The sequence below is a fragment of the Paroedura picta genome, chromosome 9 (assembly GCF_049243985.1).
Source record: "Paroedura picta isolate Pp20150507F chromosome 9, Ppicta_v3.0, whole genome shotgun sequence".
Taxonomy (NCBI): Eukaryota; Metazoa; Chordata; class Lepidosauria; order Squamata; family Gekkonidae; genus Paroedura; species Paroedura picta.
This window is the reverse complement of record NC_135377.1, coordinates 10818180-10843357: the sequence shown is the minus strand read 5'-3', so window position 1 is coordinate 10843357 and position 25178 is coordinate 10818180. Positions and strand designations below refer to the sequence as shown.

At 44.6% G+C, this 25178-nt stretch overlaps 1 protein-coding gene across 2 annotated transcripts in view; it reads right to left on the bottom strand.

The window, feature by feature from the left end:
* Positions 1–17077, bottom strand: part of FAM91A1 (family with sequence similarity 91 member A1) — a 36453-nt gene extending 19376 nt beyond the window's left edge. For both annotated transcript variants that reach the window (XM_077351553.1, XM_077351554.1), the window contains exons 1-12: positions 16799–17077; positions 10387–10471; positions 9347–9498; positions 8281–8338; positions 7776–7843; positions 5824–5937; positions 4845–4935; positions 3982–4044; positions 2603–2709; positions 1776–1814; positions 1550–1662; positions 151–269 (exon numbers count right to left, since the gene is read on the bottom strand). In XM_077351553.1, coding sequence (XP_077207668.1) covers positions 151–269; positions 1550–1662; positions 1776–1814; positions 2603–2709; positions 3982–4044; positions 4845–4935; positions 5824–5937; positions 7776–7843; positions 8281–8338; positions 9347–9498; positions 10387–10471; positions 16799–16870 — 1081 coding nt within the window. In that variant the 5' untranslated portion in view covers positions 16871–17077. The remainder of the gene's footprint in view (positions 1–150; positions 270–1549; positions 1663–1775; positions 1815–2602; positions 2710–3981; positions 4045–4844; positions 4936–5823; positions 5938–7775; positions 7844–8280; positions 8339–9346; positions 9499–10386; positions 10472–16798) is intronic.
* Positions 17078–25178: the final 8101 nt, after the last annotated feature.

Below are 25178 nucleotides of genomic sequence, written 5' to 3'. Positions count from 1 at the left end.
TTGTTGGTCTCTAAGGAGCCACTGGGCTCCGATCTAACAGTTCTACTGCAGACCAACACAGCTGCCCTTTGAAATGGATGTATCATGGATGCAGAAAAAGGAATGCACAGTAATGAACAGTGTTTCATGAAACTAGGAAGTGTAGCTCACCTTGGTCATCTTGACTGTTTGTGTCTGTGTCTGTAGCAGATGACCCACCCTCCTGTACTGGACTCCTGCTTTCTGCACTGTCCCACGACAACAGCATCTTCTGTGGATCCAAAGTATTTCTAACAATGGGAAGAAGGGTCTGAATCGATGGGGCTATATCACTGGGAATACATGCACTGTCTCAAGGGCAGGGAATCAATGTAATGAATAAATATGGCTTGTCATCTTGGAGGCCATGGGATGTGTAGCAGAGGAGGATATCTTTAAGACCTGGCACCTAGGCTTTCTTTTCCTGCCCCTTCCCCACACCCATTCCGCCTGTGTTTGCTGTTTGTTTAACCTCATCCCATCCCAAGATACCAAGGTTTCATTCCTTCACTATGACCTTCATCCAATGCCAGGTCTGTTAGAAGGAAGGTGGCCTTCTTACCTAGCATGCTGGAGAAGGTGAAAATTTACCTGACGTGAACCACAAGGTTGAAGGCAAAAATATAGTGTGCATAATGCAGTTGACTTTGGGAAGCTATACAAGTTCTTCATCAATCCTGTGCAACAAGACCCAGACAGGGAGGGGCAGGAGGAAGGGATGCTTCCCTTACCCTCCACAGGTCTTCTGAGTTTGCAGATTCCTGGTGCAAACTGTGGCCAGCATTGACTACATGATCCTAGGGCCCAGTGATACACTGGGCATCCTACCATCCATGCAGATCACCAGCAAAGGTGACTATTCTGTGGGAGGTGGCCATGTGGTGGTTTTAAATACAATAACCAGGTTGCCAACCTCCAGGTGATGACTAGACGTTCCATAAAATTGCCATTGATTGCCAGTTTATCAGGAGAAATTGGCTGCTTTGGAAGGTGGACTCTGTGGTATTAAACCCTTCCCTTCCAAAATCCCGCCCTCCTCAGGTTCCACCCCCAAATCTTCAGGTATTTCCCAATCGAGAACTGGCAGCCCTAACACAACTCGAGTTCTTTTGGGAGAAAGGTGGTCCACAAGCCCTGAACATCAATATGGCTGCTGATTAATGGCAAACTTGCTATTTTAAGGCTCTTGATTCTGATAAAATGTGACAGGAAATTACAATGTAAAAATATTCAAGGCAGCCTTTCTTATCACAGTAAGGCAAATGAACTAAAATTCTTAGGCTCACCTAGCCCCTCTTCCTCGGCAACTTGCTTGCAAAGCTGTCGTTTAAAAATTCCTGGTTTAGGAGCTGAACTGAAGACTTCCTAACTAGCCTACAATCATAGCACAAGGGGAGAAGGGGTGGACCGCATGAGCCCAGGGATTTAAACTTGCTTTTGACACCTGGCCCTTGGAAGTACTGAAGGAAGGCAATTCACAAAACAAAAAAACTACCACTCATCATTCCTCGTTGTCTGGCACAATACTTACTTCAGTCTGTTTATAGAGGGAACGTTCCGCCATGATGAATGAAGGTTATCCAGATTTATCACTTGGCCCTTTTTATGGGCAAACCCTAACCGACAGTACATGGAAACCGCATTCTAAAGAGACAGACATTTGGGTGATCAGCATTTTGCAATTTAATCTCATGAATTAAAACAAAAAATGAAAGGCAATTTTTTCTTTTGAGAAATGAGATTGGATGATGGCTTACCTTGACCAACGACAAGTCTATCTCCAAGACATTTGCAAGCTGAAAGCACAAGCACATAAAGTTTTTAATGCAATGCTCTCTTTGGTCATTCAACTGAGGAAAAAAAGTTCGGCTTGGCTAAATTATTGGCTTCCTGGACTAGTTTAATGCAGTCTGCTCATACACAAACTAAACAGCCCAATGAAACAACAAGTGAGGACAAGAGGGGGGGAAATCAAAGGAAGTCATAAGACTAATTTAAGAGTTTCATTTCAAATAGTTTCCGATTAAACCCCCCCCTGAGATAAGCTGTATTTGTTCTTTATACATTATCCTACATATTTGAAACTCATACAGTAAGATTTAGGAGGGTAACCATGTTGGTCTGAAGCAGCGGAACAAAGTTTGAGACCAGTGACATCTTTAAGACCAACAAAGTTTCATTCTGGGTAAAAGCTTACATCCAGAATAAAACATTGTTGGTCCTAACGGTGCCACTGAACTCAAACTCTGTTCTAGTAATTCTATAAGCCACACTGAATTTTAAAGCTACCCTATAGGTAGGACTTTTAAATTTTAAAGCTACCCTGTAGTTCCCATCCCACTTGGCTTTTGTCCATGAAAACCCCAGCATCCTCACGACATAGACTTTTGAGGGTAGGGTCAAAGGGGAACCATCATAAGAGAAGCCATGCCGAATCAGGCCAATGGCCCAGCCTGTCCAACACTCTGTGTCACACAGTGGCCAAATCCCAGGAGGTTCACCGGCAGGGCTGTAACTCCAGAAGCCTTCCCACTGTTGCCCCCAAAGCATCCCTTGGCTTTTTACCTTCCAAAAAGTGACTTACCTCTGCCACGTTTGTATGCTCATCTATTGAAACAAATATCTTGTAGAGCAGGGTCTCGAAATAATCACCCTGCACCCTATTCATAACGAAACCTTCGAGTGGGGGCACTGGAAAGAAGAACTATGTTTAAAGATGTGATCCAAGGACATTGTTAGTATTAAGTATAAAAGGGGCTCAAACCCCTTTGAATTACTGATACAAAAATAGCTAGATGCATCTAAGATACAAAAACAAAACAACAATAATAAACATAGAAACATGTAGCCGGAAGAGACTTCAAGGGTCATTTAGTACAAATCACTGCACAATGGATGAAATCCTCATTCCACTGAAGAAAAAAATAATTGAGTCTAGCCGGACTTGAGACCTTAGGTCAAGTGAATCAACCAATAACAAAAAGGAGGATTCAAGAACTCCATGTCCACCCATAGAGCATATCAGATTAAAATGTGATGAAAAGGCCTGTCTGACTCAGCCTCCTGCCCTTGTCACCCATTGCTCCAACTCATCCAACACACAGCCTCAGCTTTGCCAGGACTTATGTTATCCCCAGTTCCCCTGAATGCCTGACATGCTTTATAGGCATTTCCTGTCCTTAGAAGATTTTATTAGTAGTTTTTGGGAGAGATTTCCATGCTTTGTCTCTCCCTCTATCAAACACACACACACAAAAGTTAGACAGACCAGTCTCGTTGTTTGGTTACATTTTGGTATCATTCCATTCTGGAGCTTGGAAATCTCTGAGAAATAAAACTTGTATATTTTGTCCAACAGCAAGTAAGAAGGAGGAGGCAAAGAGGGGTTAAATGTGCAATTTAATATCTTGTTACAAGATGCCAGTTCAGACATAATCGAGTCACGGTCATAAAGTGTATAAATGGGACCAATGCCTCCTTGAGGGGCTGCCAAAGAAGAGTTTGGAGACAGAACCCTCATATTCTTTGGGGACTGGATGGCAACTTCAAACTGCTTCAAGAAACAGAGGACAACAGGTGTGTAAGCTATTCTCTATGATAATATTAGGTTTCCTAATCGCAGGATGGTACCGTGGCATGAGGTTTTTTCAAAAGGGCAACTGGGAGAGTCAAAACCAAAACCAAAAAAGGAACACAGCACAACCTTAACAGGTAGGAACTCGAAAGTTGAGCTGTACAATAAAATGATGTAAAATTTGTTGATTTTTTTATCATAGTGCACAATTAAAAACAGAATAAAAACTTCATAAAAACTATACAGAACTAACAACCAACAGGTTTTACATTATTTTATTGTACAGCTTAGCTAGGAGAGCGCTCACATCCTATGCCTGCCATAGGAGAATGGAAGAAGCTGCTCTTTGTGGTCAAAAGGATGCAGAAATCACTTCAATTCTTACTCACCTGCTATACAACTGTCATCCGATATGGGTACATCAAGGTAAATAAAACCTTTATTATATAAGCCTGCAAAAAAGGACAATCAAGTCATTGTACGAACGCTATGATCACTCCTCTTCACATCACACCATATTGCCTGATGAGATGCAGAGGGCTTTCCCACGTTCTCATTTTCCTTGCTTGAGAGTTCCTGTTGCTGCAGGGCTCCCCCCGCCCCCGTTCTATTTTGCTTCCTCTAATGGTTGATTTGATATTATATCACTTGAAGATCTCCCTCCTGTTTGCACCCCTGGGGCCCATTATGCACGGAGCAGGAGGTCCGCATTCAGGGTGGACATAAGACAGAAAGGGGAGAAACTCAAGTTGTTAACTCCCCTGTGCTAATAAGGAATCCTCTCCCACTGTTATGTGACTTCACCTGGCTGCTCTGCTGCTTCTCTCCATGTCTGAGCAAAGACAGCCAAGTGGCAAGGCTCTCTCCCACACATGCAGCCAGCTGGGTGACCCTGGGCTCGCCACAGCACTGATAAAGCTGTTCTGACCGAGCAGTAATATCCGGGCTCTCTCAGCCTCACCCACCTCACAGGGTGTCTGTTGTGGGGAGAGGAAAGGGAAGGTGACCGTAAGCCCCTTTGGGACTCCTTCGAGTAGAGAAAAGTGGCATATAAGAACCAACTCTTCTTCTTTCTCTCTCAGTCTCACTCATACACGCATACAAGCACACAGAGGGCATGAGACACTGCTTTTGAAACAGAGGTTGTGCTGTTAGGAGCAGGAGGGGAGCGACAGGACAAAGAGAACCCACAAACACAAGTTCCACTACATTTGCATGAGCCTGGCCCACCCAGTAGGAAACAAAAACTCACTGTGAACTATGTTGTAGTCCAGGGATCCAGCAAGCTGAGGGCCTGAGTCAATGATTTTATCAATAGCGGATTTCTCAGAGGTAGTGCAAATCTAGGAAGCAAAGTGTTGATAATAAATCATACTTGTATATGTTCTTTAAATTGTTCTTTAAATTACAGACTCTCCTTTTAAGCCCACTTTGAGGGACTATTACTCAGCCAGGCTAGCAGGAAATAAATATTAAAACTGAGTTTCACTGCCAAAAGATCCCCTCCCTCCCAACACACAAACACACTCACAGCTCTATGACTCAGGGCTACCCAATGGATTGGATTGGCTATAGGTTCAGAACGAAGACACAGTGCTAGACACAAAGCCCCATTTTATTCAGTGGGGCTCACATCCCATGAATGTGCTATTAGGACTGCACCAGAAACAAATCACTTCTTCATACAACATTTAATTAGATTAGGGGCCTTCCCATGTGGCTAGTAGCCTTGATGGTTTTAACAGTATCACACAAATTTACAGGAGACAACAATGAAGCTGCCCTATGCTGAATCAGAGTCAGGACTGTCTATTTAGACTGGCAGTGGCTCTCCAGGAGGCAAGAGGTCTTCCACATCATCTACTGCTAGATCTTTTTAACTGGAGGTGCTGCTAGGGACTTAACTTGGGACCTTCTGCATGCCAAGTGGATGCTCCACCACTGAGTCATGGACATATCCACAACTGAAAAGAAACTGTACATTCAAAAGAGATTCCCATTTGCACTAACAAATAGCTTGGTCATTCAACAGCATTTTGAGACTCTATTTTTGGCTGCAACAGCTAATGTTACAGCCAATCCATACAGCAACGGAATCCAAACCAGGAAACGTGGCCGTAACCCTAAAGCCGCTGTGTCAAACTGCATCTGCTACAATAATGTTCCTGTAAACTTAAGCAGAGCATGCATTCAAGGTTCAGGTTTAAATAAATCTGGAAAAGACAAAATACCTTTATGTCGTCCTCAGTTATGTAGCCAGCTTGTACCACCCACCAAGCCTCTATTGCAATTTCCACTGGCTTCATGGGCAGCAGATCACGAGCGGACTTCCTTCTGAAAAATTTCTGGAGTGGTACAATCCATTTGAAATAGCACATGTCAAAAACTACAGGGAAGCAACCAATTCATTATCCTATAATAAGCAACTAATTGATATTCCAGAATGGAGATAACTGGGACACCTAAACTCAGGGGGGGGGGGGAAACCCCAACAACACTGGGTCACAATAAAAGAAGATGGCTCCCAAGTTTTATTATTGCCCCCAAATGACTTCTGGAAAACATTTGTTAGAAATTCCTCCAGTGTATTTTGCAGAAGTCACCTGTTTAAAATAACCTAAAATATTATTTTTTGCAATATGCTTCCGTTTCACAAAAGAAAGTGACCAGAAATTATTACAGGTATCTGAACGTTGTACTTCTGAAACCTGAAGGCATGTCATGCAAGGCACTCCAGAGCCAGGATACGATGACTGATTAGGTAAAGGTATCCCCTGTGCAAGCACCGAGTCATGTCTGATCATTGGGACTCAATACAGGGTGGTTTGCCATTCCCTTCCCCAGTCATTACTGATTACTTGGCTCCAAATATAAACTGGGATGCCAGCAGTTTGTCACAGCGACAGTCCACAGCTGTGCTGACACCCTGCAAGTCTCCCGACACAATGAAAAGAGGTGGCTTTGAGCTATAAATTCCTAAATGTCTTGCACCCAACATTCCAATGAGCCTGTTTCTTCTGCCAGATACCGTAACAATGTGAAAACTGGGTGTAATCATTTAATTAAAAATTTATCACCCAGTTTTCTTCTTAGGAGCTAAAGGTGGCTTAAACCAGACTTTTAAAAAAATGCCTCACATAAAACCCACCAAGTCACAGAAACAGGAGAGTTAAAAAAGCATTAGATTCATTTAGTGAAACAAGATAAAATGTCACAAACGTTCTTTCCATTTAAATAAAGTATTCATGGACCTTCTAAAGCAGGGGTAGTCAACCTGTGGTCCTCCAGATGTTCATGGACTACGATTCCCATGAGCCCCTGCCAGAAAATGCTGTTCTAAAGGCCATCACGGATAGAATCCTACAGGTCTCTGGCGAGAGCTCATTCCAGGCCATGAACAGTATGAAGCAGTGGCCAGGACTGGATGTGAAAGCCAACAGGGAGCCCACAAAACTGCTTTAAGAGCAATGTATTACGGGGGAAACTACTCTTTATTAATGAATGAACAAGCAGCTTGCCATTTTGACCCAGCTGAACCTTCAAGGGCAGTCTCATAAAGAATATCCTACAGCAGCCCAGCCTGGAGGTTAGAGAACTTTATGCATCAACTCCATGCAGTAATGATGCAGTGAGTGAATACAAAGCAACTTCAGTGAATTTCTATGAGTGCCACAGCATGCATGAAAATCTCCGGGGAAGGTGGTCACTTAATGTGCCCAGGAGGATGCTACTGGGTGTGATCAGAATCAGAAGACAGGAAAGATGCCCCTCACCACTTGGCAGGAGGCTATAGGTGACCAGCCATACCCAGTGGCAAGCCAACACTTCATCATCGGCCATCTGCATTCAAGTCAAAGAGAACTATCCCACACGGTCAATCTCATAAAAGCTAAATTCTTATCAAAGCCTAATAAGTAACAGCAGGTGAATGCACCTTTTTTAAAGAAAGGCTGGCCATACATCTTACCTGGGTTGTTTCGGGGCAGATTGTTCCTTGTATTATGGACTTCTGAAAGAAGCCATCCAGTCTGGCTGAATCTCTGCTGAACCAGCAAGCATCAAACTATTTGCATTAAAATCTCCAGTTTTACCTATCATACTATTTTTTTAAAGTTATACACTGCTACTTTGTCAACTTTAGAACAGATGGAGAAAGGTAGAGGAAACACAATCAAACACATACTTTTGATGATCGACACTGGTTCATTAGATCAATGTATTGATTTCTTCCTATGCCAAGAAGTCTTAGGCCTGAAAAAACCCACAAAATTAGACTTATAAAACTATTCTACAACACAGGAATATAATGCACTGTTTCCATCTTTTGCTTTTATGGCCAAACAGGAACCTTTCCCCAAGTCCACTAGAAATGCCACCTATCAAAATAGGTGGCGTTCAATTCCTCGTTATACAACATTCACTTGTAAACATTTACCAGTTGTATTACAAGCTACAAACAAGACACACCTATCCAATTCAGCATAAATTTTCAGGACTTGGTAATAATGGAAGAACTACTTATGTTTCCCTCTCACTTGCTTTTAAACACCATGCATTTAACCCTATTTCAAAAGCCTCACTAACAAGTATAGCAACTTCAAAACTATCATACAACTGTACTTTTAAACTATGAAGCCTGTTTTTTACAATAGATATGTAGGAAAAAAATTAACCAATCACGCACTTACAGTCTGCAGCAGTGAAATTGGGCAACGAATCATAGCTTTTTTCACTGTTCATTATGTCCTTTATAAAGAAAGAGGGAAAAGTTATGCTGGTAAATATAGAGTCTTGGATGTATTTTATACCGTGTCAGTCTATCGGTCCATTAATTTATATGTAAGTCTGATTTATAGGCTGCCCATCGCACTTTTCAGTGGGCTCAGAACATGTCAGAAAAATGATCACCACTACCTGCTTTGACTGTCAGTGGTTATCCAGGGCCTCTGACAAAGGCCTTTCCTAATAAAGCTGGCTTCACTTGGACATTCTGCGTACCAAATGTTATGCTCTGCCGCAGAACCACAGCCCTTACCCTCTCCGATCACTGCACGCCTTATTTCATAAGCACACAATGACTTTTTTTAACGTCAGTACAAACGCAGAACTATTTTTGTACCTGACATCTGGTCCCTCAAAGGCTTTTCCCTGATTGAATCTCTAAATGTTTTTTGCGATGAATTAATATTCCCTCAGCCAAATGGAGAACTTAAGAGTCAGGAGCACATCTATCTATTAACAATAAGATAAACCCGACTTTAAGAAGTTGTGTTTCCTGCTCTGCGCAAGGGTCTCCCATCCATGTACTAAGGAGGGCCAGAGCCTGCTTAGCATCCGAGATCTGGCAAGATCAGGCCAGCCTAGGTTACGCAGGTCAGGGAAAGCACAGATTACTTATTCTAAGTAACGGAACTCAATAGCAAAACACCAGTTTGAGAAGTACTGGGGACTATCTGCATCCATAGGATGATGTAGTCTAGGGCTATGCCACCGGGGGAAACTCGAGTACTTTTGGCCACTTCCGTCAGTTATATTTGAAGGATAATTTGGCTGTGAGCCCGAACTGCAACTGTCTGTGCAGCTGCAGGGAGACTGTCTTTCTTGCAGCTTATTACCGGCAGCGGCTTGGCAAAGAGCTAACAATTGCAGACATGTGACTCCAGCTGGCAGGCATTATGTTCCACCGCAGTGGCATGAATTGCTCACAAGACACAATGCGCCCAGTTTAAGCATTTTTTCTCTCTCCAAACTCACCTCCATTATTCCTGTGTAGTATGAAAAGGGAGTTATCCTCAGGCCTTTCACCATGATATCAGACAAGTGGTAGGGGTATAACATGAGATGATCTCTACTGTATTTTAACAGTTCCTCATAGTACCTGCGTTCATCTTTCTTGACGTGCTTAACTGGAAAAGAAGAGACCTGTTAGCATGTTGGGCCGTCATTTGCTGCAAATGTTTCGATTTTTGTGGGAAGCTGGCTGAGGCTTGGCAAGGTCCCAATGCAAACAAAGTCCATTTGCAGAGGGTGGGATATGGAGCAGTCTCCATGTATCTGCACAAGGCAAAGAAAGGGGAAGAGACATACATGTAACCAGAGTCTCAATGTTTTCATTCAAATTTTTATTTCCACATACCGCCAATCCTAAATTAATAGACCTTAACTGAAAAGAATATGAGAGCAGAAGAGGAGCCCTGCTGGATCAGGTCTACCTATTTCCATAAACCGATGAAGCTGCCTCATACTGGATCAGTCCACCAAGTTAAGTGCTGTCTACTCAAGGTTGTCAGTGGGTCTCCAGGATCTCAGGCAAGGGCCTTCCATGTCACCTTCTACCTAGTCCATTCAACGGTAGATGCTGGGAATTGAACCCAGGACCTTCTACAGAGCCTTCCCCATCCAGCATCTTGTTTTACAGAGGCCAGCTATTTGTCCCTGGAGGCCAACAAAAAAGTCACAAAGGCGCCTTTCCCTGGTGCTGCTTCCTAACACAGGTATCCCGAGGCTTACTACTTCTAAATCTAATTTTCCACTGTAATTATTTTTAAATATATGGGCCTACTGAGGTTACAAGGCAGCATATGAATGAAAGCATCACATGCACATTCTGGGTGCAATACTGAAATACAGTCCAGTAGCGGTCAAAGGTTCCCTGTTCCTCTTCCTCTTAGTTGTTCACAAAAGCGAGGTCATTTTGGAGACTCTCTTTAAGACAGCCCATGCATTTCTTAAGGCAATTACTGTTCATTTTCAAAAAATGTCTCTTGGACTCAATTTTTAATTTCTCTACTCACCTAAGTTATTCCGGTATCGGAGTTGATTGCGGATGCTATAGAGTACAACCTGCTTTTCATAGTCTCGCTGTGAGTTTCCAAGACCCTATGAGACAAAACGCACTAGTTAAATTGCAGAAAACTGCAAACAACTCATGCTACTAGAGAGTTAAAAACACGGATTAGCTTCCTGCTCCTGGACACTGGACCCTCTGGCGTGGAAGGAGATGTCACTTATCTTTATGGCCTTCGTTTCAAACTAAATTCAAGTGTTTAGGACTGCAACCTTCGTTATTACAAAGGCTTCGTTATTACAAAGGCTAATGGGCTAAAAACATGATGCAAGACTTGCTGCAAATGGAGCTAAACGATAACTCTTAACAGAAGAGTTTGATTAAGCTGCATGTCCACTCAAGATTAAATGGTTAATTAATCCAGTTTGGTTTACATTGATAGAAACAGTGCCTTCTTGGATCTATGGATAATTAAGCTGTCTATCTAGCCGTTCTCCAACTACTATAGTGTTCTTATAATCTTTTGTTTACGTCACTGCAGCACTCATGACCAGCAAAGATGCTATTTCCTGATTAGACACGGTTGCTTTCTTATCGTATATAAGCACAAAAGCTTATACCTAGCATTAATGCTACATGCTTTATGACCTTCACTGCAGACCCAACTCTGAAGACCCACTGCAACAAGATCTTTCATATTTACACCAACTCTGTGCTATCTGCTGCAAAATCATCTTGTTTTTAATACACATATGATGGGTGTGTGGAAAATGAACAAAATTTCATGGGCACCATTGTGGGGATGCTGGCAAAATAATATGTATTTCACACATAAATTCCTATTTAACCTAGTATAGTTACACAATTATTGAATTTCTTTATTTATATCCTAAAGAAACATATCTTTAGGAAACTTACTACTCACAATGACTTTCAAACAGTAGGACACACCCCCTTAGGAGCTATGCATCATCTGTGTGGGAAGGAAAAACTCCAGCAAGGATAGGATCCTGAGGCAAATGTACTTTCCTTACTTGTGAAGTCAGATCTAGGTAGATTCAATGTTCCTGGTAGCACACTCTTACTGATTCAGACTATACTTCCATAAATCAATGTCTCTTGGCCCCATGAATCCCAGTGGGATCTGGGAATTATGGATCCCATACACCCTGCAAGTTGCTCTAGGAAGGGGAAGAAAGGATCATGAAAGGGAGAATGGGACACTGGTCAATATGGAGCATACCCCAGTAACTGCAGTTAAAAGGATCTTAAGTGGAAAAGTGGGGAAGAGCTTTTCGGACCGTACAATCAGTGTGGTTGGTGCAAAAGAGACACTTCAGTAATAGGAGTTTTAACTCCAGGTCCTCCAAAATAAACAGGAGTCATCTAACTTTACAGACTGATGACCTTTTTATTCTAACACATGTTTTTGTGGGTTAAATGAATTTTGTCCTATGTATCCAATCGTTCTGCCTAACTTGGCATCCACAGGTAATTCATATGTAGCACATTTTTATATCGTACTTTTCCTCTGAGCTCAGTGTGGCACACTCAGTTTGCCTCTCCTCTGTTATAACATCACCTTTAGGTATGGGAAAGTGATCGGCCTAATGTTACCCAAAAAGAGAAGGGAAGTTTGAGCTGAATTAGCTCTGGTTGAGCGTTTCCTTCTGTGCTGTTACAGGTATTTGAGCTGAACATCACCAGAAGTGTGAGTCTTTCCCCATGAGTTGGTGGCTCTGTATGAGTTGGTGAATCCAGGACCCAATCAGGCACCTCAGCTGGATTTTTTTTGTCTAAGTTATAACTTTGTGGCTACCTGTAGGCTTTCCCAGTGAGGAGAAAAGTAGACCAGAACCAACAAGTTTCATAGCAAACAAATATCATAAAAGATATCTACCTACTCCAAAACTACACATCACTAGATTGAATCTGCCTGAATTTTCCACCGACAGAAAGGATTTCCATCAGTAATAGAAAACTTCCTCAACTTCTCCTTGCAGCAGCCGAGGCAGCCTCTGAATTACTGTTTGGGAGACAGGGGGCCCTTAGCAAAATCATGAGAGGTGAGGTGTCAACAGCCGGAGGTCAGAAACTACTCTCCCCATCCAAAGGATCCACCTTATAATCATGGGCTCTATTCCCCAAATGCTTTTACTAGGATAACACCACCAAAACCCATTTCAAAGGGTAGCTGTGTGGGTCTGCAATAAAACAGTTAGATTTGAGTCTTGTAGCACCCTAGAGGCCAATAGGCAATAACACCATGAGATACTGGCCTCCCTACTCAAAACATCCACTGACAAGAACTCTTCCAAACTCTGAACAATCCCTCGCAGGGAGGGTGCACTCTTGTTGTTGTTATGTGCGAAGTCGTGTCCGACCCATTGCGACCCCATGGACAATGATCCTCCAGGCCTTCCTGTCCTCTACCATTCCCCGGAGTCCATTTAAGTTTGCACCTACTGCTTCAGTGACTCCATCCAGCCACCTCATTCTCTGTCGTCCCCTTCTTCTTTTGCCCTCGATCGCTCCCAGCATTAGGCTCTTCTCCAGGGAGTCCTTCCTTCTCATGAGGTGGCCAAAGTATTTGAGTTTCATCTTCAGGATCTGGCCTTCTAAAGAGCAGTCAGGGTTGATCTCCTCTAGGACTGACCAGTTTGTTCGCCTTGCAGTCCAAGGGACTCGCAAGAGTCTTCTCCAGCACCAGAGTTCAAAAGCCTCAACTCTTTGACGCTCGGCCTTCCTTATGGTCCAACTTTCGCAGCCATACATTGCAACTGGGAATACCATAGCCTTGACTAAACGCACTTTTGTTGGCAGGGTGATGTCTCTGCTTTTTAGGATGCTGTCTAGATTTGCCATAGCTTTCCTCCCCAGGAGCAAGCGTCTTTTAATTTCTTTGCTGCAGTCCCCATCTGCAGTGATCTTGGAGCCGAGGAAAATAAAATCTCTCACTATCTCCATTTCTTCCCCATCTATTTGCCATGAATTGAGAGGGCCGGATGCCATGATCTTTGTTTTCTTGATGTTGAGTTTCAAGCCAACTTTTGCACTCTCCTCCTTCACCCGCATCAACAGGCTCTTTAGTTCCTCTTCACTTTCTGCCATTAGAGTGGTATCATCTGCATATCTGAGGTTGTTGATATTTCTCCCTGCAATCTTGATCCCAATTTGTGACTCCTCTAATCCCGCATTTCTCATGATGTGCTCTGCATACAAGTTAAATAGGCAAGGCGACAGTATACAGCCTTGCCGAACTCCTTTCTCAATTTTGAACCAGTCAGTGATTCCATGTTCAGTTCTCACTGTTGCTTCTTGACCTGCATATAAATTTCTCAAGAGACAAATAAGATGCTCTGGTATTCCCATCTCTTTAAGAACTTGCCACAATTTGTTGTGCTCCACACAATCAAAGGCTTTAGCATAGTCAATGAAGCAGAAGTAGACATTCTTCTGGTATTCCCTAGCTTTCTCCATGATCCAGCGTATGTTGGCAATTTGATCTCTAGTTCCTCTGCCTCTTCGAAATCCTGCCTGTACTTCTGGAAGTTCTCGGTCCACATATTGCTGGAGCCTAGCTTGTAGGATTTTGAGCATAACTTTGCTAGCATGAGAAATTAGTGCAATGGTGCGGTAGTTTGAACATTCTTTGGCATTGCCCTTCTTTGGGATTGGAATGTAAACTGACCTTTTCCAATCCTGTGGCCATTGTTGAGTTTTCCAAATTTGCTGGCATATTGAGTGTAGCACTTTTACTGCATCGTCTTTTAAGATTTTGAATAGTTCAACTGGAATGCTGTCACCACCACTAGCTTTATTGTTGCTCAGACTTCCTAAGGCCCATTTGACTTCACATTCCAGGATGTCTGGCTCCAGGTCAGTAACTACCCCACTGTGGTCATCAGGGATGTTAAGCTCGCTCTTGTATAGTTGTTCTGTATAATTTTGCCACCTTTGTTTAATCTCTTCTGCTTCTGTGAGGTCCCTACCATTTTGGTCCCTTATCATACCCAACTTTGCATGAAACGTTCTCTTCATATCTCCAATTTTCTTGAAAAGATCTCTGGTCCTCCCCATTCTATTGTTTTCTTCTATTTGTTTGCACTGTTCATTTAAGAAGGCATTCTTATCTCTTCTAGCTTTTCTCTGGAATTCTGCATTCAATTGGGTGTATCTTTCTCTTTCTCCCTTGCCTTTCACTTCCCTTCTCTCCTTAGCTATTTGTAAAGCTTCCTCAGATAGCCAATTTGATTTCTTGCATTTCTTTTTCTTTGGGATGGTTTTAGTTGCTACCTCTTGTACAATGTTGCGAACCTCCGTCCATAGTTCTTCAGGCACTCTGTCTATCAGATCTAATTCCTTAAATCTATTTGTCACCTCTACTGTGTATTCGTCGGGGATATGATTTAGTTCATACCTGAGTGGCCTAGTGCTTTTCCCTACTTTCTTCAATTTAAGCCTAAATTTTGCAACAAGAAGCTCATGATCTGAACCACAATCAGCTCCTGGTCTTGTTTTTATTGACTGGATAGAACTTTTCCATCTTTGGCTGCAGAGCACATAATCAATCTGATTTCTGTGTTGACCGTCTGGTGATGTCCATGTGTAGAGTCGTCTCTTGGGTTGTTGGAAAAGAGTGTTTGCTATGACCATTGTATTCTCTTGACAAAATTCTACCAGCCTGTGCCCTGCTCCATTTTGTACTCCAAGGCCAAACATGCCTGTTATCCCGGTTATCTTTTGGCTTCCTACTTTAGCATTCCAATCCCCCATGATGATAAGCACATCATTTTTTGGCGTTGCTTCTAGAAGGTGTTGTAGGGCTTCATAGAACTGATCAACTTCATCCTCTTCAGCAGCAGTGGTTGGGGCATAGACCTGGATCACTGTGATGTTGAATGGTTTGCCTTGGATTCGAACTGAGATCATTCTGTCATTTTGGGGATTGTATCCCAAGACTGCTTTTCCTACTCTCTTATTGATTATGAAGGCTACTCCATTTCTTCTGCGAGATTCTTGTCCACAGTAGTATACCTGATGGTCATCTGAATTAAATTCACCCATTCCTGTCCATTTTAGTTCACTGATTCCTAAAATGTCGATGTTCAGTCTTGTCATTTCTTGTTTGACCACGTCCAGCTTACCTTGATTCATGGATCTGACGTTCCAGGTTCCTATGGAATAAAAATCTTTACAGCATCGGACTGTCTTTTCGCCACCAGTTACTTCCACAACTGAGCGTCCTTTCGGCTTTGGCCCAGTCGCTTCATTCATTCTGGCGCTACTCGTACTAGCCGTCTGCTCATCCCCAGTAGCATATTGGACACCTTCCGACCTGAGGGGCTCATCTTCCAGCGTCATATCGTTATGCCTATTGGAACTGTCCATAGAGTTTTCATGGCAAAGATACTGGAGTGGTTTGCCATTTCCTTCTCCAGTGGATCACCTTTTGTCAGAGCTCTCAGCTATGACCTGTCCGTCTTGGGTGGCCCTGCACGGTATAGCTCATAGCTTCACTGAACTACGCAAGCCCCCTTGCCACAACAAGGCAGCGATCCTTGAAGGGGGGGGTGCACTCTAGAAACCAAATAATAAATAAATAGGGATACAAATAATAGGAAGCAGTTTTTATCAAAGGTATCTTTATTATTTATCATGTTTTGTTTTAAAATGTTAACCACCCTGAGCTAAGAGGGATAGGGTGGTATACAAATACATTTATTTTTTTAACAAGAATTCCAAGGCATAAATAAGCTTGAGAGTCTAACCTAACACTAAGATACTTGCAAAGTCTCTAAGTTGCTCCTACTTCCCAGAGCCAGTTTGGTTTAGAGCGGACAGCTTCTAATCTGGCAAGCCGGGATTGATTCCTCTTCTACATGCAGCCAGATGGGTGATCCTGGGCTAGTCACAGTCCTGTTAGAGCTATTCTTGCAGAGCAGTTCTCTCAGAGCTCTCAGTCCCATCTACCTCACAGAGGGTGCCTGTTGCGGGGAGAGGAAGCGAAGGCAATTGTGAGCCGCTTTAAGACTCCTTCAGGTAGTGAAAGGCAGGGTATAAAACCCAACTCTTCTTTTTTTTTCCTCCTTTTTTTCTTGCTCTCACAAGGCTACTTCTCCACCTCTCCATCAGCCCACCTGGTTGGCTGGCCCGGGGAGCAGCACCAGTGTAGATCAGAAGAGACAGGTGGGGGGAAACAATTAGTCAAGTTAGAGCAACGCGCTCTCCACGTGGGGCGGGAGGCAGGAGCCAGAAGCTCCCCCTGAAAGAGGACCATTAACTGCCCTTGGGGGCCAAAGAAGGAAACCGGACTACGGCATGCCAGAGGGGTCACCACCCGCCTCAGCAGCTGGATGGCTGGATTGGCGGGTGGGGAGCCGTCTTGTTTACAGGTGCCGGGAAGGGTCAGTCAGTACCTGTTTGACGCTGGCGGGGAGGCGGGCCCAAGGGTAGTTGTGGCGAATATGAAACTCCACGTCCACATTCATGGCAGGGACCCCGGACGGGGGGCAGCCGGGGAGGGGGAGGCGGCGCGGCGGTTGGTGGGCCCCCTCCTCGCGCGCCTCGCAGCCTCGGCCCCGCCCACAGTCGCCGCGCGGACCAGCGCGACGCAACGGCCGCGACAGCCCAGGAGCCGGACTTCGCTCGCCTCCCCTCTCCCCTCACGCGCCGCTTCCGTGTCAGGGCCCCCGGCGGCCCCGCCCCCTCTGCAGACGTCACTTCCTGTCCTGGGGTATCGGGGAAGAGAGAAATGGGAACGGGCGAGAAAAAGGAGAGTTTCGGTTAGGGGGGAAAGTGGCTCGGCTTGGGCTGCGGAGTGTAGGGCAGAAGTGTTTTAAAAAAGGGAGCTTAACACTCAAAAGTTACGCCGCCTCGTCTGTTGCGCTGCGTGCAAACTACAAGTCCCGTGATGCTCTGCGGAGGGCGGCTTGTTTAGTCTGTGACGTAAGAACCATTAAGAATGGCGCAGAGTTTTAAGGGCGTTGTTGGGCAGGCGGAGAAAGGGGTTTTTAGGGTGCGGCGCCCTGCCCCCCCCCTCTGTCCTTCCACGCCATTCTCTGTGCTCTACCTTGTTCATAAGGAACCAGTATTATCAGTCATGTGGGTAGCCGTGTTGGTCTGAAGTTGAACAACAAAATTTGAGTCCAGTAGCACCTTTTAATAGAGCCTCTTGTGGCGCAGAGTGGTAAGGCAGCAGACATGCAGTCTGAAGCTCTGCCCATGAGGCTGGGAGTTCGATCCTAACAGGCAGCTCAAGGTTGACTCAGCCTTCCATCCTTCCGAGGTCGGTAAAATGAGCACCCAGCTTTCTGGGTGGTAAACGGTAATGACTGGGGAAGGCACTGGCAAACCACCCCGTATTGAGTCTGCCATGAAAACGCTAGAGGGCGTCACCCCAAGGGTCAGACATGACTCTGTGCTTGCACAAGGGATACCTTTACCGTTACCTTTTTAGCACCTTTTAAGACCAACAAAGATTTATTAAATTTGAATAAAATTTAAATAAAGATTAAATCTTCATTGGACTCAAATTGTATTATTATTACTAATACTAAATTGAGGCTGCCGTACTTTGGTCCTAAGAGGAGCTGGCACTGGCAAAACAATTGAAGGAAAAGGTGAAGGGTGAAAACAAGCAGACCCAACGTGAGAGAGATTGACTCGTGACTCATGACTCATGACTCAGTGAGGGAGTCACAATTGTCAGCTGTCACTGGTCTTTGTGTAATGGAATCGGCTGAATCAAGCCCAAATCTATTTGGGCTTCTGTGATTCGGCTATTTTAAACTGATTGGATTTTTTATTCAGCTCTGATAAGTCCAAAACTATCCAAATCAGCATTGATTTGGGGGCTTTTTATCTTATTTGAACTCAATCAGCCATCCTTACTTACTACTGTTAAATCCCCCTGCTAGCCTTGTCCTGGGTAGCCCAGGTAAGCCTGATCCTATCAGGTGCCAAAAGCTAAGCCGCTTTGACTCTGGATAGTATTTGAATAGGAGATCTCCAAGGATTTGGATGGAACGCTTTCAAGGAACAAAAAGATCATGATACAGAGGCAGGCAATGGCAAACCACCTCTGAATGCCCCTTGCTTGGCTGCCTGACAATCCTGGCATCTCCCTGGATATACTACAAATGCCATACAATAAACAATAGTCCCCCTGCTGGCCAGTTGATTGGTGCCTGGGGGGCAGGATCTGACTGCAGGAGCACTTCTGCCTCCACTTGGGGAGGAGTCTTGCGACCCTAGATTATAAAAGTACCTGCTCTCTGTTTCTATGAGCTTTTAAATAGTCTACACTTGTCAGCCTGCAGGTGGCAGGCACTTACTATTCTAGCTTAGACTGTAGCGATCAGATTCCATATGTTTCTTTCTAAGGAAAGTGACTTTGCTTCCTAAAGTTTGTCTTGGACACTGTTGTCTTTGCCCCATGAGTGAATTATAGCATCTGCCTACTTATGTTCAGATTTATGTCTCACCTAGGTAATATGGGGGCAGTCGGTGGAGTGTCAAACTTGAATCTGGGAGAAGCCATTTTGCGCCCCCGCTGTGCCATAGCTGCTTGGTGGGTGGGTGACCTTGAGCGTCTCACACATGCACTCAGCTTAACCTATCTCACAGGGTTGCTGTGAAGATAAAATTGAGAAGAGAATAATGTAAGCTGTTTTGGGTCCCCTTTGGGGAAAAAAGTGAGGTATATTTTATTTTAGTGATTTTTTTTAATGATTATGTAATTAATAAAGTATGTAGTTATGTACCTTTAAAAATGTTGCAAACTGCTTCGAGCCCTAAGGGAGAGAGGCGGTTTTAAAATACTAATATTAACACTGATACTAACACACAGTGCTTTTAGTGGGCCTGGACTGGTGTTAAACCTACTTATTCAGCTTTACTAGCAAGAAAGCCCATTGCAAACTGGGCTTGAGTAACTAACCAATTAATGATGACAAAAATTGCTGGAAATCATGAACCAATCCGTGGGCTCTGTTAAGGACCATCAGGGCTCTTGGTGGGCTATCTGAAGTGCATAGAAGTTCAGGTTTTATCCCTTGTTTCTTATTGTTGGAGTTGTGAGCTGTTATTACTAACCAGGGGCCAAGCCCGTTGCATTCAGGAATACAACAGGCGCTATATTAGGGGGGTGGAGCGGAAGAACTCTGCAGACAGCCTCCTCCTCCCCTCAGGATCTAGAAAGGCTGCAGGCCGTGAACCCCCTCACCGGTAGGGGCAGCTCTCACACGACAGGGATGTGCAGCCTACAAGCCTCAGAGGGAAGGAGAAGGGAATGATCAGGAGTGGGGAACAGAAGGCAATTGCCTGGCTGCTGTTCAGACAGGCAAGCCGATTGGAGGAGGAGGCACTCAGGAGCGGGACAGCCGCCCTGAGTGAGTGTTAAGTGCTGAGTGGCACTTAAGCCATGAGACATGCTCCTCCTCCTAGCCCTTACCAGAAATATATAGTGGAACAGATAAAGAGAGCTGTTTTGAAGAACTGCTGCATCTATATTCACTGAACCTACCAACATGACACTTGCAATTATGACACATGGATACACCAGGTAAGTCTCTCCACTGCGCAAAATAAAAAAAACAACCTGAATTCTGCTCCAGGGTGACCCAAACAAAAAGCAGGAGTACAAATAAGCTATGCATGGATATTTATTTTCCCCCAAATCAGTCCTCTTCTGCTGGCTTCAGGTGAGGCAAAGCAAAACACGCAATCCACTGTTCTTCAGCATAGCAAGATCTCTTTGATCCCTCTCCGTTTGTTTTTGAGCTTATCTTTACAGCCAGAGAGAAATGTTGTGCTAGTAACAAAGCTGGCAGAATTTATGTGCATAGCTTTAAGGTTACATAAAAGGTAAAAAGACACTTGGTGAGAGTTTTGAGCTCCTGCACCGTTAGCAGAACATCCCTGGATGACTCTGTGACAGTGTAGTCAAAAAGATCTCTAGCAAGAGGGCTTCAAAAGACCTCAGTCCCAAGACTTGAACGGCTGCCCCAGTCACTGAAGACAGAAGGGTGCTAGGTGGACCATTTGACTCTGACATGCAGTTTCATGTGTGCTTGCAGCTGTATCGTGATCCTATGCATGTTTAATTTGAAGCAATTGAATTCCAGAGCTTATTTCCTTCTTAATTGCACTAAGGATGCAGCCTGCACACAAACATAACCATGTGCTTTCTCCATGAGGCAGAGAAACCTCCCCACCCAATCACACACACAAAATTCAGTCTGCCTGGTTGTCAGTGGCTGCAGCTTTATATCCAGGTGATGAGCAAAGATGCTAAGACTTGGCAGGGGTAGTCAACCTGTGGTCCTCCAGATGTTCATGGACTACAATTCCCATGAGCTCCTGCCAGCAAATGCGTACAACAGTGCAATCGAATGGTGTGAGATGTCCAACAAGCAATGAAATTGGACCAGTATCACAAGAATAACAGCAGCACTGATTTCTTATTACTTTAGTTACCCACAGGTTCCCACTGTTGTAAATAGAAAAATATAAATAACTGTGTATCTATATACTAACCTCTGATGAAGATCAGTATGACCGAATTGCGTTAGGTTTGAACTTGTTGCCATTTGTGATGTGCAAATTGACTTGTTTTGTGTGTGCCCAATAGATATGATGTCATTTTATGGTTTTAAAACATTTTTGAGCTCTGCCAATAAATTGTTGCTGTGGAACACATCTACTAGTGCGTTCCCTAAAAAGGAAATGATAACGGATATGACGTTAATTGTCCCACCTTAGGGAATGCACCGGTAAATGGCAGCTGCAGCGGCAGAACTGCGAGGCTCAGAGCTGAGCTGAGCTCTGCTGTGGTGGTGCCCCGCTGCCCAGCCTGCCCTGCTCTGTGGAGGGCAGAGCAGGCCTGGAAAGTGGGGAGACATTGCAGCTGCCACTAGCAGAGCTCCAAAACCTGGGCCTTAGAGCTCCCTGGGCCTTGGAGCTCTGCTGCCTCAGTGCTCTGCTTCCCCGACCAGTCCTGCCCTCTGCAGAGCAGGGCAGGCCTGGGATGTAGGGAGGGCTGCAGAATTCCAGCTGTGAGAGGAGGGGAGGGGTAGGGATGTGAGTGGGGGGTATTTTTGAGAGGGAGGAAGGGGGGAGGAACCAGGAAGAAGAGGTAGGTGGGAGAGGCAAGAGGGGAGTTGGGGGGGGAAGTATTGTGTCGGACAGAGAGCGAGGGGGCCATGACCATGGAATCCCACAGCAGGTATGTGTTCCAATACCCTGTAATAGTCAGACACTCGTTAGATTTCTTTGTATTTTTCTATTGTTGGTTTTATCCCTAACCTTTGTGGTTCTCACCTGTTCTCCGGGTTGGGTTTTTATTTGTTCCCCCTGGACATTGACAGCCCTAGTTCTGAACAAAAGGGCAGCCTTGGAGGGTCCAATCTCTTGCATCACCTCTTTCTTCTCTCCCCAGATTCCACCCTCCCAAATTTCCAAGAATTTTCCCAACCCGAAATTGGCAGCTTTACAGATATCGGACAGAGCTGGGATCTCTGGAAGCCAGCGTGTTAGGCAAGGGGAGGGAATACCGTCCCCTGTATACTTGCCCTTGGGAACACCTGTCCATCTTTTACAATTCCTCTAACTTGCCATATTCGTATTAGCTGTCCCCTGTGGTCCTTGTGTAGCGGCCTATGGATATCCAACTTCCACATCAATGGTACCATTGATACCCACCCATGAGATCACACTGACACAATGCACACTCTAAGTTAGCGATCCCCAACCTGTGGGCCGTGGACCACATGTGGTCCTTCGACTAATTGGAGGTGGGCCCCGAAGGACGCCTTCTCCCCCCCCCCCCCCGGCCCTTTACTTCATCCCTCCCCAGCCCTTTACAACACACTTCATTGTTGTGGCATGCCTGTATCTTATTTTGAAGGGAAGTTTAAACATTACCATAGCGATCAGAGAGCGTTAGGGCAGTAGTTGAGAGTAGAGGAGTAAACTACCCCCCCCCCCACCGGGCCTCAGTAAAAGGCGTTGAGTGGTCCCCGGCATTGAGTGGTCCCCGGTGATAAAAAGGTTGGGGACCACTGCTCTAAGTGAGTTGGAAAGACTGCTGCATTATTGGAGCCTGTGGATTATTGGAGCAGGACACTGAGTACATCCCTTACATCCCTAAATTGAACTTCTGGTAAATGATTGGGGGGGGGGAGGTGGAATCAAAATCCATGTTTCCTCTTAACATTTATTTATTTCTGTGTATGCTTTAATTAAAAATATTGACAGTGTGAGACCTTGCAGTAATCTAACACAGTGGTCCCCAACCTTTTTGAGGCTGGGGACCGGCAGGGCAACTGCCCGCCCGCGCATGTCGCGCATGCGCGCTCGAAATCGAGCATGTGCGAAAGTGCCGCGTATGCGCGATTTTGGCCGTGCATGGCGCATGTGCAAACTTGCGGCCTGGGAAGTTTTTTTTACTGTGGGGGGCGGGGAGAGGGAGCCGCGGCCCAAGGGTTGGGGGCCACTGATCTAACACATCTAATTGTGCCGAGAAGGATTCTTACAGATTTAAATATCCCTGCCTAATCAATCTATGTACAAAAAGTTTAGGAAGGGGGGATCAGACACAGAGACTAGGGTTTAATTGAAAGCATCGTAATCCCAGGAGTTTTGTGAATGCCGTCAGGCAGCCAACCGTGGAATGACTGAACACCCGTTAGAGACTTGATGGCATTACACAAGCAGTAGGCCGAAGGTAACCAAACGGTGCAGCACGCATATTTGCTGAGGTTTTAATTGCTTTCCTTTTCCCAGGTGTGCTTGTAACAAAAAAGATGAATGTTAAATGAGGAAATTCATTTGGATGCTTGCTAAATGGTGCCGGGGAGAAATAAAAAAACCCTTCAGGTTTGTTCCACATTCTACGTTCACATTTCCTTCCTAAACTGCCAGAAGACTTCAGGACTTGGAGCTGTTAATTTCATGCACTGAGACGAGGATTTACTGGGCTCGCTAAAATGGTGAATACTCAGGGGTCCGGGCCCTCTTCAGACACAGAAGGAAATAGAAGTATGCAGCAAGGGCCTCTGAGATTGGGCGGCAATATGAAGCTTCTGGATTGGTTGCATTGGGAGGAACTTGGGCTGGGTCTGCCAGGACCTTTGGGCACTTCCACACACATTAAATATTGCACTTTCAATGCACTTTGCCACTGGATTTTACTGCATGAAATATAGTTACTGGCTCTGGGTTGAGAAATCCCTGGAGGCTTTGCGGGTGAAAATGGGGGGGGGGGTGATGAGGGTCAGAACCTAGGAAGATCACAGTGCAGGTCTATGTGCTAAAACTCATTGTATTCCTGGGTACAATGGGCTTTGCCCGTAGTTTAGGGAATATTTCTGGGGGGGCATCAGGTAGGGAGTGAGTTGTCTGCATGCAATTTGAGCTGATTGGCCTTCATTGGCAGAGTGCACTTTGAATGTATTAGCCCTCTTTGTCAGAGTTCTTTCTTTGTATTAGCAGCACACACCCAGGGAGAGCTAATTATATAGGGAGTGAGTTGTCTGCATGCAATTTGAACTGATTAGTCCTCATTGACAGAGTGCAATTGAATTGATTGGCCCTCATTGGCAGAGTGCACACTCTCTGTAGTGGTGGCACACCCCAGGGATGGCCAATCAGGTAGGGAGTTGTCAATATGAGCTTTATTATGTTTAGTGAAGTGATTTATCAACAGGCAGTGACATCTAATAAGCAGGATTACAGAAATTTGAAAGAAAGCCAAAATATTAGACATGATCTCTCTGACTATGCAGAAAGTGTTGTTCCATAAGAGGAAGAGTAGTAGAGGCAGGATAATACATATAGTAGTATATTCCACAATTCTGTAGTAGTATATTCCATAGTAGTATATCCCACACTTCTTTTTCCTTTATTAAAGTAGCCTTCCTTACCCGTTTAGTCATAATACAATCTACCTTTATAAGAATAATCTTCTGTACAATTATGTTTGAGGTAACCCAAACTTATAAACCTAGCTTGTTATTCTTGTAAAGCCTTTGTATCTGTTAAAAACTTTCATTATGCTGTGTACAAATCATGGCCCACCCTCTACATATATATGTGGACTTACACCTAGAATAAAAAATGTGTCAGTCTTAAAAGGGCCACTGGACTCAAACCTTGTACTGTCACTTTGTACTATGGCGACCAAACTCAATAGTTTACATAGTTATAGTTGTACATAGTAATACATATTGATATTATCTATCCTGCTAGGGTTGTCAAATCTGGGCTGGGACATTTCTGGGGATTTGGGGGGGGGGGCATGGATTGGGGAAGGAAAGGATGTCAGCAAAGTATAACATGACAGAGTCTGCCCTCTGAAGCAGCCGTATTCCCTCGGGGAACTCATCTCGGGGGTCAAAATCAGTTGTAATTTCAGGTGACCTCCAGGCCTGCAGATTGGCAAGCCTATATCCTGGTGTAGTTCCATATGGGAAAGCCAGTCTTTAAACCAAATTGATCTCAGACTTGCACATACTGGATAGCCTGCAGTTCTAGTGTAGGTAAGTATACCCGTCCCCAAGTAGGACCTGCATTGTGCAGGGGGTTGGACTAGATGACCCTGGAGATCCCTTCCAACTCTATTAATCTATGATCTCCTGGTTTTACAGCTCATCTCCAGGCAATGGAGATCAGTTCCCCTGGAGAAAATGGCTGCTTTGGAGGGTGGACTCCATAACATTATATTCCGTTGAAGTCCTTTCCTGCCCCAAAACCCACCCATTCCCAGCTCCACCCCCAGAGTATCCATGTAGTTCCCAG